General features: G+C 39.0%; 1 protein-coding gene across 1 annotated transcript in view; it reads left to right on the top strand.

The window, feature by feature from the left end:
* The first annotated feature begins 661 nt into the window (after positions 1 to 661).
* Positions 662 to 16,405, top strand: part of LOC148661814 (5'-nucleotidase domain-containing protein 2-like) — a 30,019-nt gene continuing 14,275 nt past the window's right edge. Inside the window, 14 exon segments of the mRNA XM_088636144.1 lie at positions 662 to 1,129; positions 2,693 to 2,877; positions 3,015 to 3,089; positions 3,412 to 3,467; positions 4,752 to 4,780; positions 4,783 to 4,841; positions 5,212 to 5,340; positions 7,026 to 7,086; positions 7,685 to 7,712; positions 7,714 to 7,785; positions 8,144 to 8,245; positions 8,567 to 8,648; positions 10,130 to 10,216; positions 10,575 to 10,715. Of these exon segments, the coding sequence (XP_088492270.1) occupies positions 883 to 1,129; positions 2,693 to 2,877; positions 3,015 to 3,089; positions 3,412 to 3,467; positions 4,752 to 4,780; positions 4,783 to 4,841; positions 5,212 to 5,340; positions 7,026 to 7,086; positions 7,685 to 7,712; positions 7,714 to 7,785; positions 8,144 to 8,245; positions 8,567 to 8,648; positions 10,130 to 10,216; positions 10,575 to 10,715 (1,353 nt within the window). The 5' untranslated portion in view covers positions 662 to 882.

Below are 16,405 nucleotides of genomic sequence, written 5' to 3'. Positions count from 1 at the left end.
ACTTAAATAGGGGACACATGAAATGGCTGTATGCAGTGCAGTTATCATGGGTCACAGCACACTGTCCCTCCTTCCTTTGTTTTTTGTCTCTCCATCTGCCTGTAACTGTGTGGTAAGTGATGAGTGTCCAGGCAAACAGTTTGCCAATCTGTGATGACTGTTATATTATTTCTGCTGTGTTTAGGAAAACACAGAACATGATTGCATAACTAAAGTAAACAGCCCCCAAGGAGCACCACATGACACAAAATACACGGCCGTATATTTTGAACATAATATCGTAATGGATCAATTTTTTAAACTAAGAACTTAGGTATTTTTCATAAATCATTACATATTAATTCAAATGGCTTTACATTAATTCATTACATTAATGCATTAATTTAAACCTGGCTTTACAAGACAGCATTTTTCAAATTAATCAAATAAGACGGAACATTAAAGTAGACCATGGTGCCTATCTCAAACGCACAGAAACAGAATACTTATCATGAATGCTGTCTAACGTTACGCAGCTCTCTGAGGGTGAGTTTTTCTAATTGCAGAAATTTCCATTGCCATCAATGTTTTCTTTTTGTCTGTTAACTGAGGAACTGCAAGTCACAGCAGGACAGGGAGGGCGGGGTGGAGATCTCGTGTTCGACTCTTCTTGGTTTGGGATACTGTTGAACCACGAGGTATTGATTGGGTGCTGCAATTTGTTGGATAAACAACTGGAAACCCTTTCTAGCCTCTGTGTGCTTGCTGTCAAATAACATTCAGGCTGCCAGAACCGGCGGGGGTTGTGCCACGTATTGCCCATTCAAGCGAAAGTGCCTTTATCAAGTTAAAAGCATAATGCTGTAAAAAGTGCCACGCTCTCCTTTTACTTCATACCCAGAAATGGCAACTGGGGTGTTGAAGCCGTTCCATCGGTTTTTGCGGAAGAACGCGGCGGGATGCAGCACGAAAGCCAGCCGCCCAGCTGCTGCAGAAGGAAAGTGTACAGGGTGCATTCCGCATCATCACCACCACCCTGCTTTGAAGAAGGCTGGCGACTACAGCAGCTCGGTTAGCAGTGCAGCTGAAAGATTAGACAGCACAACGTATCTTTGGGCAAGATATAATGAAATAAAAAGGCTTGTTTATGGTAAGTCTCGACAGGCGACGATGTTTAAAGACAGTATAATGTTGCCCTTTAAGTGTTATTTATTTTGGAGTGTTGGTAGCGTTTTCCATTTCATTGGAGGACAGTAGACGAGAGCGTGTTATTGTGTTGGGTTTGAACAACTGGTGTGCTGGACAAAGTGCTGCTTTGTGCGATGTGGACGTGCCGCAGAGGATATGTGTCACGACCACCAGCCAGCGGAGATCAACACGTAAGCGAGCCAATCAGCACCAGCAGCGGATTACTACTAACAAGCGCCGCCGCACGAGTTAACACACCTGCAATTGCTCTACCGTGCGGCACGCCGGGTTATTTATACCATTCGCACCTGATTCCCGTTGCTCGGTATTGGGTTCTCTTCTTGTTGCTCAGCCTAGCGGTCTCACCCCTCTTTTGCCTTCCTGGAATTCTGCCTGCACCTTTTGCCTTCGGACTTCGGATCTCGTCTCGCCCTTTGGATTGTTTGCTATCATTGCCTGTTTTGGATTTGACCCTGAAGCTCTCCTTTCGACTACGATTCTGTCTCACGTTTTGGATTGTTCGCCACCAGTGCCTTTACCGGATTTCGACTTACCTTCGCCTTCGGACTACGGCTCAGCTCCTGGATTTGCTCGGTACGTTTACTTACCTCCCTGCGACTCCTGCATCTGCATCGGATCCTTTTCACCTCTACAGAGCATCGTTACAATATGTGACTAAACATAACCACACAGTTTTGTAAGTTAGAACATACAGAGCACTTTTGTCTGTTTTCCATGTTAGTTTTCAATGTAAATTACTATTTTATTTTAGTAGGGTTCTTTTGAGATTTTGGATATTTCTTTTAAGATTGAGATAAAAATACAGATGTAGGCACATTTTTGTTAACTGCTGAATACTTTCTGCAAGTATTCTGGTTGATCTTTAAGTACACAATGGCCCACTGTATTTATTGCAGTGTTTTAGAGAACAATAATAGTTATAAATCATTGATAAGTAAACTGTTATCCCAATGTCAAAAGGCTATACCGTTTTACAGTAGTTAGAGAGAAACACTGGGGTCAGCAGGCCTGAACTGAAAGTGGTAATTATGTGCTGACAAAATTGACGAAGTTTTCAATTTTGCTGTCCATAACTACAGTACATATACAGCAACCCTGTTTAGTATATTTTAAAATCTTCAATTCAGATTTTAAAACTAGTTTCCTGCCCTCTAATTCATCTTCATTTATGGAGAAAATTTCTGATTGTCCTTAGGCTTTCTGAGATGAAATCCCACAGTTGGTATTAACTGTGAAACTGTGTTAGCCTTGACATAAAGTGGTTTAGTTTTTGCTGGGAACAGTCACTGATATGACCTCTACCAGTAGTCAGTAAAATGATGTCTTTTAAGTATATGCTGAAACAATTGTTTGATAAAAGTGAAATTGTTGTTTCTCAGGACATCTAGCTAAACATTTTTGAAGTTTGTTCTCCATAATATGTGAAAAACATTCTGTGTCCTCGGTACAGGTCTATGGACTTGTTTGTAAAATGCTTTTAATTGTAAAATGCTTTACTTTTCAGATCTCCTGCCCCCTGGTGTGTGTAACCTCCTGAATCCAGCCACAATATACGCTAACAATGAGATCCGCCTGGGTGAAGTTGAGATCTATGGTTTCGAATATAACTACACCCTCGCTCAGTATTCAAGTTCCTTGCACAAAATGATCTTCAGTACTGCCAAAGAAATCCTGGTTGAAAAGTTCAAGGTACAATACACTCTCAGCACTAATGAAGAGTTACAGCCTTGGGCATGCTCCTTTTTTTGTCTTTGTCTTTTCAGAATAAGCTAATTAAATATGGTTAATCTGTTCTGCATTTATAGTCACTTTTCTCTTATTTGCAGTATCCAAAAGGCATTAGGACCTATGAATATATTCTTATGTTTGCTATAAGAGGTCTCCACTATGATGTGCAGAAGGTAACTGACTTTTCAATTGCTATGTCATAAGTTCTCTGGATGGGTTTTGAGTCTTGAAAGCTGTACAAGTCTTGATGGGTTCATTATTTATCAAATGTACTAATGTTCTGTATGCATCAAAGGTGCTACAGTTGTCAAGTGACATAAACGTTCCAATCAAATTTTATATTTAAAGAGCCCTTCACAACAAGCTGTCACGTAAGTGAAAAAGCTTTAGCAAATATTAGCATAGTGGCAGAAACTCTGAGGTTCATTGGTTATTGTATTTAAATGTTTGATCAGAAATACTTTTCCATCAATATAACAACAGTCTTCTTTACAGAGCCTTCTGATGAAGATCGATGCTTTCCACTACATTCAGTCTGGAACGGCATATAGGTAACTCTTTGCCTGCTACTTCAGTTGAATGTTTTCCTTGGTTATTAATGTATTAACTTCACCTCAGTTTGCCTTTCATGATGATACACATTTTCCTTTTTATTGCCACTTACTGCTACGCAGACATAAATAGTTTTGAGTTGCAGCTTGATCTAACAATTAGTTTTTTGCAACTGTGAATTCTGTACAATTCAGGCACCCCTTGCCAGACTTATACGATTTCTTGCATTAGGAATTCATCCTTTTCGCATACCCCAACTTTGACTCCATGAGACACACAGACAGGGAGAGAAGCTTGGGGTCAGAGCATAGGGTCAGCCATTGTACATCACCCCCTGGAGCAGCTGGGGTTGAGGGCCTTGCTCAGGAGCCCAAAGGAGTAGGATTCCTCTGCCGGCCACAGGATTTGAACCGGCAAATTCCAGCCACAAGAGCAGATCCTTTGCTACAAAGACACTGTTCCGCCCACTTGCACTTAAAGGAATTGCACTTAAAGGAGCCAACAGAGGATCATTTCATACACATTGGGATAAAAAAGAAAAAAAGCCCCATCACATGACTCATCAGAGCTCTGTACTTTATGTGCTGCCCAAAGAAATGAAAAGCCAACTGAGAAGCTTCGGAATATAATGGCTGCATGAACTATATCAGCTATGTCTCTTAAAATGGCTTTTGTGGTACCTGAAGAGGACAAGATGTACATTAACCAGTAGCCATATCACTCTGCAAATCAGAACTGGCAACCCACTGAAGCTAAGCAGGTGTGAACCTGGTCAGTTCACATCTGCTTAATGAAAAACTAAGGTTGCTGCTGGAAGAGGTCCATGTGGGTCCTAATGCCCCAGTATAGGGACGGGGACACTATACTGTAAAAACAGGTGCTGTCCTTTGGATGAGAAGTAAAACCGAGGTCCTGGCTCTCTGTGGAGAGATCCCAGGGCGTTTCTCGAAAAGAGTAGGGGTGTAACCCCGGTGTCCTGGCCAAATTTCCCATTGGCCCTTACCAATCATGGCCTCCTAATAATCCCCATCTATTATTTGTCTTCATTACTCTGCTCTCCTCCCCACTGATAGCTGATGTGTGGTGAGCGTTCTGGCGCACTATGGCTGCCGTCGCATCATCCAGGTGGATGCTGCACATTGGTGGTGGTGGAGGGGAGTCCCCATTACCTGTAAAGTGCTTTGAGTGTAGTGTCCAGAAAAGTGCTATATAAGTGTAAGTAATTATTATTATTAACCATGTGCTGAGTAGCAGATGCTATTTCCTGTACCAGTCTCTGGTAGGGGCCTGCAGCCTGTATCTGATGAAGCTGCTGAGTGTATGGAGGGACTCAGCACATCCCCTTGTATCAGATGAGCAATTTCTATGGGAAGGTATACTGTATATCATTTTGCGTAATGATGAAATGTGACAAAAAAAAGCTTGCAATCTACATGTAATACAGGCAGGTACTTGCTTTACATATTGATTTAACTGCAGTTTTGATTAAAGTAGTTTTGATACATTTTCAATTACAAAATCCATGTTTTAGGGGTGTTTTTGTGCATATGAACAATCTTACATTGAAACTTGTACCTATTTAAAAAAAGAATTGGTTATTCCAGATGTAATCTTTGTTTATTGAAATTCCTGTGTTTTGACAGGTGTGGAAAGCAGGATCATGAAGGTTGTTAGGTTGCACTGGATATCTAGAGAAAATCTAGCCAGAGCAATGTAACAGAGCCTTGATATTTTTATGTTCAGGGTCCCTCCATCAAACAATTCATGGATATATTTTCTCTTCCAGAAATGACTCTACTGTCCTGTGTCAATGACTATTTCATCACTCATAGCATTGAGTTTGACCCAGCTCACCTCTTCAAAGATGTCACTGTAAGTGAAACTAACACTTTTAGTTCAGCTGTGAATTCTTGTGTTGTGTTAAAAACTTTAGGTCATTGTCTCAAAAATGTCTTTGCAAAACTAGACCTTTCCTTTTCTATGAAAATGCTTTCTTTTCTCTTATGAAATTGAAAGTGATAAAATTGTTAGAGACTTTTTTTCATTTTTGTAAAATGACTGAGGTTTAATTTAACTTCTTTCTAGCTGTGTTTTTTTCCAACTTTGTGAATTATGGTAACATTCACATCACTATATTAATTGTATTTTCCATCCATACATTTTCTAATTGCTTCATCCAATTTAGGGACATGAGGTAGCTGGAGCCAAGCAGGATACATGCTGAATGGAAGCCAGTCCAACACAGGGTGCAAACAGACACAAACAGACACACACACACACCAAGGCCAATTTTCCTGGAAACCTATTAACCTACCAGTATGCCTTTGGACTTTGGACTGTGGGAGGAAACAGGAGTACTTGGAGGAAACTCAAGTGAACATAGGGAGAGCATACTGACTCCACGCAGATACAGTAGATAGGTCCAGAATTTAACTCCAAGGCTGTAAAGCAGCAATGCTAACCACTGTGCCACCATGCTGCCTTAATTGTATTATCTGCATCTAGCTGCTTTTTAATAGTTTATTGCTTGTATACAGTAAATGTTTGTCTCGAATCAAAGAATTGTTTAAATCAAATCCAGTTCTAGCACGTATTGCATGTTGCAGACAATCAGAAAATAATGGCTAACAGCAGTATAGAGAAATATGTACGCTCTGTAATTCTCCATATTCTTCAACTTCATTTGGAAACATGAGTGAAATTAGGTTTGCCGAGGAAAAAAAAGTGATCATTTTAGCTAAATTGTTTTACTAAAAGCTCTAATACAGATTTAGCACAGCAAAATCACTTAGGATACTCAGATGACTGCAGTTACAGAAGAAAGGCTGCAGGCCTGAATGGATGCCAGGTGTCTGTGTTTTCAATTTAATAGCCAGACTGACTTGAGGAGAGGATTATAAAGTATCTCAGAACAAAAGTGAGAAAATTAAACTGATACTTCACCACTGCATGATAACAGTACATTGTAAGACTGGCTTAATGCATAATACAAACTATATTTAAAATGTTTTTTCTAGATGGTTCTGGCTTGGTTCTCCGATCAGTGTATTTAAAATGTCAAACTAGTCTTGATACAGTAGTTCTTCCATACAGCTACATCTGAGATGATGTGAACTATGCAGTAAGAGAAAATATTTAGAACAGAAGCCTTTAATGGGCCTTTATTGCACAGCTGCTGTTATTCTCAATATTATGTTAAAGAGATATTACTTCTTAAAAAGTAATTTTCTCATTCCTGTGGGTTAAAGAAAAAATACTGAATTATGCATTTTAGGATTTAATATAAGGGAAATATGAATTGGTATGTAATCATTAATAAATTATAACAATACATCTTAGTTAGAATGATTGCAGAGAACTTTGTGAAAGTGTTGCTGGTCTGGAAGGCTATATAAATTGGTCATGTGCTGTAGGGATGGAGCGGGATCTCGAAGAACAGCTCTGCCTGATCTCTCCAAAGATTAGAGGGGATACAGGGCAGGGATGGTCCCATAAAATGTGAAGGTATCTTTGATGCAAACTGAAGAATAAAAAAAACTTTCCCCCTGTTATTGCAGGATGCCATCAAGGACATCCATGTCAAAGGAATGATGCACAAATGGATCGAGAGAGACATGGGTAAGAGGAAACTGCTGTTGCAGATGTGATGATCTCTGACTATAAAGTTCTGGTCCAACATTATGAGAGTGAAGGATTAAAAATGCTTTTATGGGACTGGGTAAGTTGTCAACATTTATCAGCCCATCTGCCTAACAAAAAAAACAGCTGAAAATGTAATTAAGATCTGTGTAGGAGTAAAAAAGTCACATGGTCTTCCACATGACTTCTCTTTAAAAAGTCACCTTAGTCATAAAAAGTTTGTTAATGTTTTACAAGCTGATTATGGGATGATGGAAAATTACACTTGAAAACCTACAGTACTGTGAAGGCATTGCTAGGAGGGTAAACAATTTCCTATGCAAATACAATACAGAGAAAAAAGGTACTGTACATATAATAAAATTAGTTGTTCCATATTTTTCTTTTACACTAGTCACTGCTTAGTTTTCAATTCATTCTCTGGCTTTCCAAACCAGTACAAACCCTTTTCTAATATTCAGCAGTGTGAGATTCTTAGCTGTCCCCACAGAAGCCCTGTTTGGATATAAATACCAGTTACAGTGAAAATATCAAAGTATGGTTGGTGTATTACTAGTGACAAAGTTATTTCTTTTAGAGAAATACATTCTCCATGGAGATGAAACGTGCTGTATTGAACAGACTGGTGAACGACGGAAATAATTTTTTTCTCATTACAAACAGCCCTTTCAGCTTTGTGAGTGCCAGTCTTCCTGCTCTTGCCTGCTGCAGTGATGTGTGAAGTGTCTGTGGGATTACGGTGAGTGAGATCGTGTTCATTCTGGAATACATTTTTGAACTCTTATTTTTCTCTAAACTTTCTCTGTGCCAGATGAAGAACACCTTGTTTGTCTTTTAGAGACATTAACAGGCATTACAGTAATTTGCTAAACGCCCTCCACTGTTCTGAAACATTGTCATTAATCTAGTTTGTATGTCTAAACAACATTTGACATTTGTTCCAAATCTAAATATTAAGAGCAAAACACAGATAAGCTTTTGCAAGTAGCAACATAATAAATCAGGAACTGAATGTTGCTTTTCTCATCTGTGCTAGTGACAAAGGGTTGAAATACATGGGTGGAAAGAACTGGAGGGAGTTGTTCGATGCTGTCATTGTCCAAGCTGACAAACCCAGCTTTTTCACAGACAGACGCAAGTACTGTATGTGAAACTTTCTGTGGGTTGGCACTTTACTGAATCTTAGTGAAATCCTAGTTTCATGAATCTGTCTAAAAGAAACCCATTAGGAAAAAGTTAATATTTATTTAACCTGGGTGTTCTGCTATGTCTACAGTTATATCAGCTTATTAAATATTACTAGACAGTAAGAACATTTCTTAAAATAGTGTTATTACACTATAATGAAATTATGGTCAGCAAAACTGACTGAATTTTGGTACCCAGATGAACATGACCGTCATACATAAATAATACTTGAAAACCTTGAAAAATTGTGAATTTATTTGTTTTTTCAAAGTCCCTTCAGGAAACTAGATGAGAGCGGGTCCCTCCAGTGGGACCGAATCACTAAAATGGAGAAAGGGAAGATATATAGACAGGTGAGATTGCAACTATTGAAAACCTACTCTGCAACTCTGGTAACATATTGTTCCAGCACTGCTCAGCAGGGACACAGTCAGATACCATCTGAACTAGAGTGAAAGGTTTTATTACCAAGGTCCAAGGGACAGCTACAGTCGAGGGTTTTATACAACAGTCCTGTGACAAGATGGAACCATCTTTTCATGCTGGAAGAAAACTTGTGTGTATACTTGCATTCAGTTTGTGTTTTTAAACTTTATTTAATTCGTACTGCAAGGTCAGGCCCTTTTTACTTATTGTTGTATTTTATGCATGAACAGTAGTAGTTTTAAGGGATGTCACCTTGTACAAGCTTAATTAATGAGATTGTGGTGCTACAACTGCAGTTTCTATAGTTGTTAGCCATGAAGGTGCAGTAGATTGGTAGGCAATTTGTCGAATCAAAGCATGTTTCTCCCTCACTTAGAGAGGAACAGTTGCCCTGAGTCTCATTAGACAGTGCAGATATCTAAAACGAGGCAAATATTTACAATTTACTAGACCAGTACTGTTCATCTTCCGAAATTACAGATTTTTTTTCCTTTCATCACAATATTGTTTAGTTTTTTTTCATTTTTTCAATGCCTTTAGCCTGGGTTTAACACCTGTTACAAGAATTGAAATGATATTATAAATTTTCCTTTTGTCTTCCTTCAATTTTATTATAGATTATTACATTTTAGCACATTTACATTTACATGTAGGTTCTACTTTGAAGATGTATTTTCCTCAAAATAATGTTTGTTATTGCTTTACTTGTCCAGTACTTACATTTCTTATGTAAGTCATTGTTTGAATTCAGTGATATAAAGCAGATCTCCAATTAATAACTTTTCTGAGGAGTTAGGAGTCCTGGTGGTTCTGGAGAACAACTTTTGATTTTCTCACATTGCCAAAGTACTGATTAGATGAGACTGCTGGACTGGATATATTCATTTGCTGTATACCTGGTTAAAAGCATAAATACCCTCTGTTTTTGAAGACTGTGCCACAGAAATGGTAATTTAATATCTAATGCATTTAATTCTGAAACTGAACATCTTGTGTTGGTACATTCAGCTGAGCAAGATACTTGGGAACATCGGGAGAGAATTTCTTTTTTAGAATGAACGTCCTACTTTTCAATATATTATGGGAGACATTTACAGTTTTAGTCATTTTCCATCAATGTTAGATTTTCATTCTTTCAAAAAAGAATTCAGAATAAAGTTCTGATATCTGTTTTGTCTTGTGACATTCTGAAATGAGATACTCTGTACAGATTACATGTTTCTAACATCTTTTGGTCATACATTTTATTCTGTTTTATAGATAATAGATAAGAATAGATGTTAAATAGAGAATACTTTTCACCGATTTTAATAACCCTACTAAAGTAAGTTTATTTAATGGCTGATGGCCAGACCTTCACATGCATGTACCTGAATTATCTGTAAACTTCTCCTTTGTTTCTGTGTAGGGAAATCTGTTTGATTTTCTGCAGTTGACTGGCTGGAGTGGATCGAAAGTTCTGTATTTCGGTGACCACTTGTACAGTGTCCTGGCAGTGAGTATCGCTGATCTATTCCAGTGATTACTGGTTTCCAGGTGAAATGCCTGTCAGGGGGAGTCAATGTCTGTAAGCCTGTAGTTCCATAGACTGTGTGGTTATGAACATGTAATGCAGCTTTTACACAGTAGGGTATCGTTTCATGATAGGAAAATATGTGATCCAATATGTGACATGACTTACAACTATACAAAAAACTCCAAAAAGGAAAAGTACTCCATGTTTAGTGTTTTTTGTGAGTCTGCAGTTGCACCCATCCTTTTACACAGTAATAATACTAGTCTTTTTTGATAAATATTTTTGTTTGCTTTCCAAGCGTTGTTGTGATGGTTGCTGCGATGTGTTGTTTATCTAGGACCTCATGCTGCGTCACGGGTAGAGGACGGGTGCAATTGTGCCAGAACTGCAGGCAGAAATTCAGATCATCAACATGGAGCAGTACATGCACTCGCTGACCTGGCTGCAAGCCCTCACTGGACTGCTGGAAAGAATGCAGGTACTCAATGTGGGAAAATTTCCTTTTAAGTTATAGTGTGTAAGTCTTTCCTCCTTTCAAAAGCTGTAGTCTGTTGACATGAGGAAATAGGAAATCTGTAAGAGAACACTGGGTCTCCTAAACAGTGCCCTCTATTCTCTATTGCCCTCTTTCCTCCCTCTGTCACCTGTGTTCACCTTTTACAGGAGCTAAAAGAGGAAACACAAGGGCTGTGAGTGTAACACATCATCAGCATGAAGTACATCTTTTTCTCCAGCAGCTCTCTTCTCTCTTTAGATGTTATTGAACATTAACATTCTTCCTAGGAATTTTTCCTCAATTGCTTCTTTCATATTGCCAGTCAGACTTGTTTTCTCTTCAAGAAGAGACACGTTCACATTTCTCTCACACTTGGCGTAGAACCTCTTCATTTGTTTTTCTCTCCATCCAACACAATTTCATCAGCATTCGCCAGATCCAGTGTTTGAGTTTTTGGTAAGAAAGAAGGCACTGTGAGGTTCAGATCATAGGTGAGAGGTGAGGTGAGAGAGGCTGGGAGTTTAATAGTTTGATAGTGCAGGGGTAAAAACTGTCTCTGAGTCTGGTAGTCCGGCCCCGAATGCTCCGGTATCGTTTTCCAGATGGTAGAGGGTCATACAGTCGGTAGCTGGGGTGTGTGGGGTCTTTGATACTTAGAGCTTTCCTCAACCACCATCTGTCATAAATGTCCTGTATGGATGGGAGGGCAACCTCAGTGATGGACTGAGCAGTTTTCACCACCCGCTATAGGGCTTTGCGGTCAGCAATACTGCAGTTGCCATACCACACTGTGATGCAACCAGTCAGTGTGCTTTCTGTAGTGCGTCTGTAAAAGTTAGTGAGAATCTGGGGACATATCTTAGCCTTCTTCAACCGTCTTAGGAAGTACAGGCGCTGTTGCGCTTTCTTGATCAGACAGGTGGCGCTGAGAGACCATGTGAGGTCCTCGGTGATATGGACGCCAAGGAATTTAAAGTTACTTCAGTCCTGTTGATGTGGATAGGGGCATGTCTGTTTTGCAGTTTCCTGAAATCAACAATCAGCTCCTTGGATTTGCTGACGTTGAGGGTGAGGTTGTTGTCTTCACACCACATTGTAAGGAGATTGACCTCCTCCCTGTAGGCCCTTCCATCATTGTCAGTGATCAGACCTACAACTGTGGTGTCATCGGCAAACTTGATGATGGGGTTGGGGATCATGGGTGTAGAGGGAGTAGAGTAATGGACTAAGCACACACCTTAGAGTTAGTGTGCCGGAGGTGTGGTTTCCAAGCCTGACAGCCTGAGGTCTGCCTGTAAGAAAGTTCCGAATCCAGTTGCAGAGGGTGGTGTTGAGACCCAGTGCACCGAGTTTCTTGACTAGTTTCTCTGGAATGATAGTGTTAAAAGCTGAGCTGAAGTTGATGAATAGTAGTCTTGCCTATGTGTTCTTTTTGTCCAGATGGGATAGGGCCATGTGTATGGCAATGGAGATTGTCATCTGTGGATCTGTTGGGCAGGTAGGCAAACTGGTACGGGTCCAGTGTGTCTGGAATGGTGTCCTTAATGTGCTTCATGACCAGCCTCTCGACGCACTTCGTGATGACAGGTGTTAGTGCCACCGGTCGGTAGTCATTAAGACATGTCACTGTGGTTTTCTTTGGTATTGGGATGATGGTGGTTGAGGCAGGAATGCTAACCACTGTGCCACCCTTAGAGCATCCTCCATCTGATGTAATAAAGTTAACTAAATAGAGGCAAATCTTCCTCCTTTTTGCCTTCAGTGCTAATCTTTAATTATCTGCCTTTGCGTCTGGACACACTCATCACTTTTGTTTTGATCTTTGATGTTTGATCTCATTCCAAAGTCAATTGCTGTTTCACTAGTAACTAAAGTTTTTAGCCCTTCCTCCATCTGAGACTGCAAATCTCCATGACTTCATTCTTTGTTCTCTAATCATGATTCCTCCTGTTACTAATTTCAGTTATTATCATTTAATGCATCAGGTCAAAGACGCTCAGCACATCTGATGCTAGACAGTAGACGTGCGGTAGGGGAAAGTGAGTGGCACTCTTATAGTGTTTCATGATAAGGAAATGTGCTTGGAAGTCTGTGTAGACTTAACATGAGGCTTTCTTTTTTAATTATTTATTTTAGAGAACAAAACAAGTGTTTTACATAAAACCCACCATTATTCAGCCTTACATCACAGGCAAAAATTGTCTATTCCTGTTTGTTCCCTAGTATTTTACAATTATATAACTTTTAAACAAAACTATATACATTCAAAAGAAGGAAGATGTATACATTTATGAATATGAAAAGGGAGGAGATCAGTTATTTTGTATCTCAACAAAATCCAACCTTAAAGGTTTAATGTACTGAACCCATGTAGACCAATATCTGACACATTTTTTCATTTGTAGTTTTCGTGAATTTTTCCCATTATATATATTTCCTTTATTAATTAAATCCAATCATTCATTGTTGGTAGATCTGTGAGAAGCCACTTTCTTGTTATAGCTTTCTTCCCTGCTGATATAAGGATTCCAAACAAATATTTGTCAATTCCCCTCCAATCAAAATCCAGTTTACCAAAATTATAAAGCCTCAAATGTAAAGGGTACATTCCTTTCAAATGTTTCCAGGGACTCATGTAACTCCTTCCAGAAAAGCCTTATTTTAGGGCAGTTCCAGAATATATGCCAATGATTACCTTGGTTTCTGCACTGTCTCCAACATTTAGAGTTTTTCTCAGTATGGTGCACCTTCTGACTCAGAGTAATGAAAAATCGAACAATGTTTTTCAGCAAAACTCTCTCTATAAATGCGAGTTAGTACATCTCACAAATTTTAAGCCACTCTTCATTCGAAATTCTAACTTCACTTTCCTTCGCCCATTTATCTTTTATATACTCTGTAGAAAATTATTTATTTCCCCTAAAACTTTTATATACTCTAGATATAATACCTTTACCTAATTCTGATTTGTAGGCTTCTGTAACTATTTTCACTACCCCATCATTAACAATATCTAAATCTCCCCTTATAATCTTATTAAAATAGTGGTGCATTTGAAGATATCTATATAAATCTGAATTCTCAAAATTGCATTTCTCCTTTAAATACTGAAAACTTTGTAACTGATTCTTATCAATTATATTACAAAATGCAGTTATTCCTTTTGTGATACAAATTTTAAATCTATTATCCAATTTATTTGGTCTAAACTCTGTACCATAGGCGCACCATCTGAGTATCTTTATTGCCTCATCTAAATTATGCTCTTTTGTAATCGTATTCAATGTCCTTAGTTGAAACTTTATCCATGGATTTAATATTTTTTCAGTAATTTTGTCTAAATTCCTATTACCTAATAATGCCTGAATTGGAGGGCTATTAAAAGGGATAATTCAATATCTTTCCATCTGGCTTGATATTCTGGATTACAAGAATTAATGAGAGGTTTAACTTGAGATGCATAATAATAATCTTTCAAATTTGGTGAAGCCATACTACCTTTTATCTTTTGAAAGTTGCAATGTTTTAAATATAATTCTAGGTTTTCATCCCTGCCAAATAAACCTAGAAATCATCTTATCCGATTCTGAAAATTGTTTTGCAGAGACTTCTACAGGGAGAGCTTGAAATAGGAAGAGTAATCGGGGCAGTAGATTCATTTTTACAGATTCAATTCTAGAACTGAAACTCATAAAAGGGATTAGGTACCATTTCAATATATCTGCTTTAAGTTTAGTTATAAGGGGTCCATAATTAATTGTTGCTAATAATAATTAATAATTGCTTACACTTATATAGTGCTTTTCTGGACATTCCACTCAAAGCGCTTTACAGGTAATGGGGACTCCCCTCCACCACCACCAATGTGCAGCATCCACCTGGATGACTCTTGGATAATACAGAAATATATTTTGGTAAATATACTCCTAGATATCTCATTGAACTTTGGTCCCACTTAAGGTGGTATTTGCTTTTTAAAAAATCGGGAGGGTTGTAATTAAAAGTTAGAATTTGTGTTTTTTGAACATTTAGCTTATAGCCTGCCAGCAAGCTAAATCTATCTAAGTTTCATTAGTTCTAGAAATGAACCAGTGGGATCCCCCAGATATAATAAAACGTCATCTGCGTACAGTGCTATCTTGTGCTCATTCCCTTGTATAGAAATACCTTTTATTTTGATATTTTGTCGTATCCACTGAGCTAGTGGCTCTATACAGTGCCTTGCGAAAGTATTCGGCCCCCTCGAACTTTTCAACCTTTTGCCACATTTCAGGCTTCAAACATAAAGATATAAATTTTTTATTTTATGTGAAGAATCACCAACAAGTGGGACACAATTGTGAAGTGGAACGAAATCTATTGGATTTTTGAAACTTTTTTAACTAATAAAAAAATGAAAAGTGGGGCGTGCAAAATTATTCGGCCCCTTTACTTTCAGTGCAGCAAACTCACTCCAGAAGTTCAGCGAGGATCTCTGAATGATCCAATGTTGTCCTAAATGACTGATGGTGATAAATAGAATCCACCTGTGTGTAATCAAGTCTCTGTATAAATGCACCTGCTCTGTGATAGTCTCAAGGTTCTGTTGAAAGCGCAGAGAGCATCATGAAGACCAAGGAACACACCAGGCAGGTCCGTAATACTGTTGTGGAGAAGTTTAAAGCCGGATTTGGATACAAAAAGATTTCCCAAGCTTCAAACATCCCAAGGAGCACTGTGCAAGCGATCATCTTGAAATGGAAGGAGTATCAGACCACTGCAAATCTACCAAGACCTGGCCGTCCCTCTAAACTTTCAGCTCAGACAAGGAGAAGACTGATCAGAGATGCAGCCAAGAGGCCCATGATCACTCTGGATGAACTGCAGAGAACTACAGCTGAGGTGGGAGAGTCTGTCCATAGGACAACAATCAGTCTTACACTGCACAAATCTGGCCTTTATGGAAGAGTGGCAAGAAGAAAGCCATTTCTCAAAGATATCCATAAAAAGTCTCGTCTAAAGTTTGCCACAAGCCACCTGGGAGACACCCCAAACATGTGGAAGAAGGTGCTCTGGTCAGATGAAACCAAAATCGAACTTTTTGGCCACAATGCAAAACGATATGTTTGGCGTAAAAGCAACACAGCTCATCACCCTCAACACACCATCCCCACTGTCAAACATGGTGGTGGCAGCATCATGGTTTGGGCCTGCTTTTCTTCAGCAGGGACAGGGAAGATGGTTAAAATTGAGGGGAAGATGGATGCAGCCAAATACAGGACCATTCTGGATGAAAACCTGTTGGAGTCTGCAAAAGACCTGAAACTGGGACGGAGATTTATCTTCCAACAAGACAATGATCCCAAACATACAGCAAAATCTACAAAGGAATGGTTCACAAATAAACGTATCCAGGTGTTTGAATGGCCAAGTCAAAGTCCAGACCTGAATCCAATCGAGAATCTGTGGAAAGAGCTGAAAACTTCTGTTCACAAACGCTCTCCATCCAACCTCACTGAGCTCGAGCTGTTTTGCAAGGAAGAATGGGCAAGAATTTCAGTCTCTCGATGTGCAAAACTGATAGAGACATACCCCAAGCGACTTGCAGCTGTAATCGCAGCAAAAGGTGGCTCTACAAAGTATTAACGCAAGGGGGCCGAATAATTTTGCACGCCCCACTTTTCATTTTTTTT

Source organism: Lepisosteus platostomus, chromosome 6, assembly GCF_059453375.1.
Source record: "Lepisosteus platostomus isolate fLepPlt1 chromosome 6, fLepPlt1.hap1, whole genome shotgun sequence".
NCBI classification, from domain to species: Eukaryota; Metazoa; Chordata; class Actinopteri; order Semionotiformes; family Lepisosteidae; genus Lepisosteus; species Lepisosteus platostomus.
The sequence above is the reverse complement of the archived record's forward strand: the minus strand, read 5'-3'. Positions and strand labels throughout refer to the sequence as shown.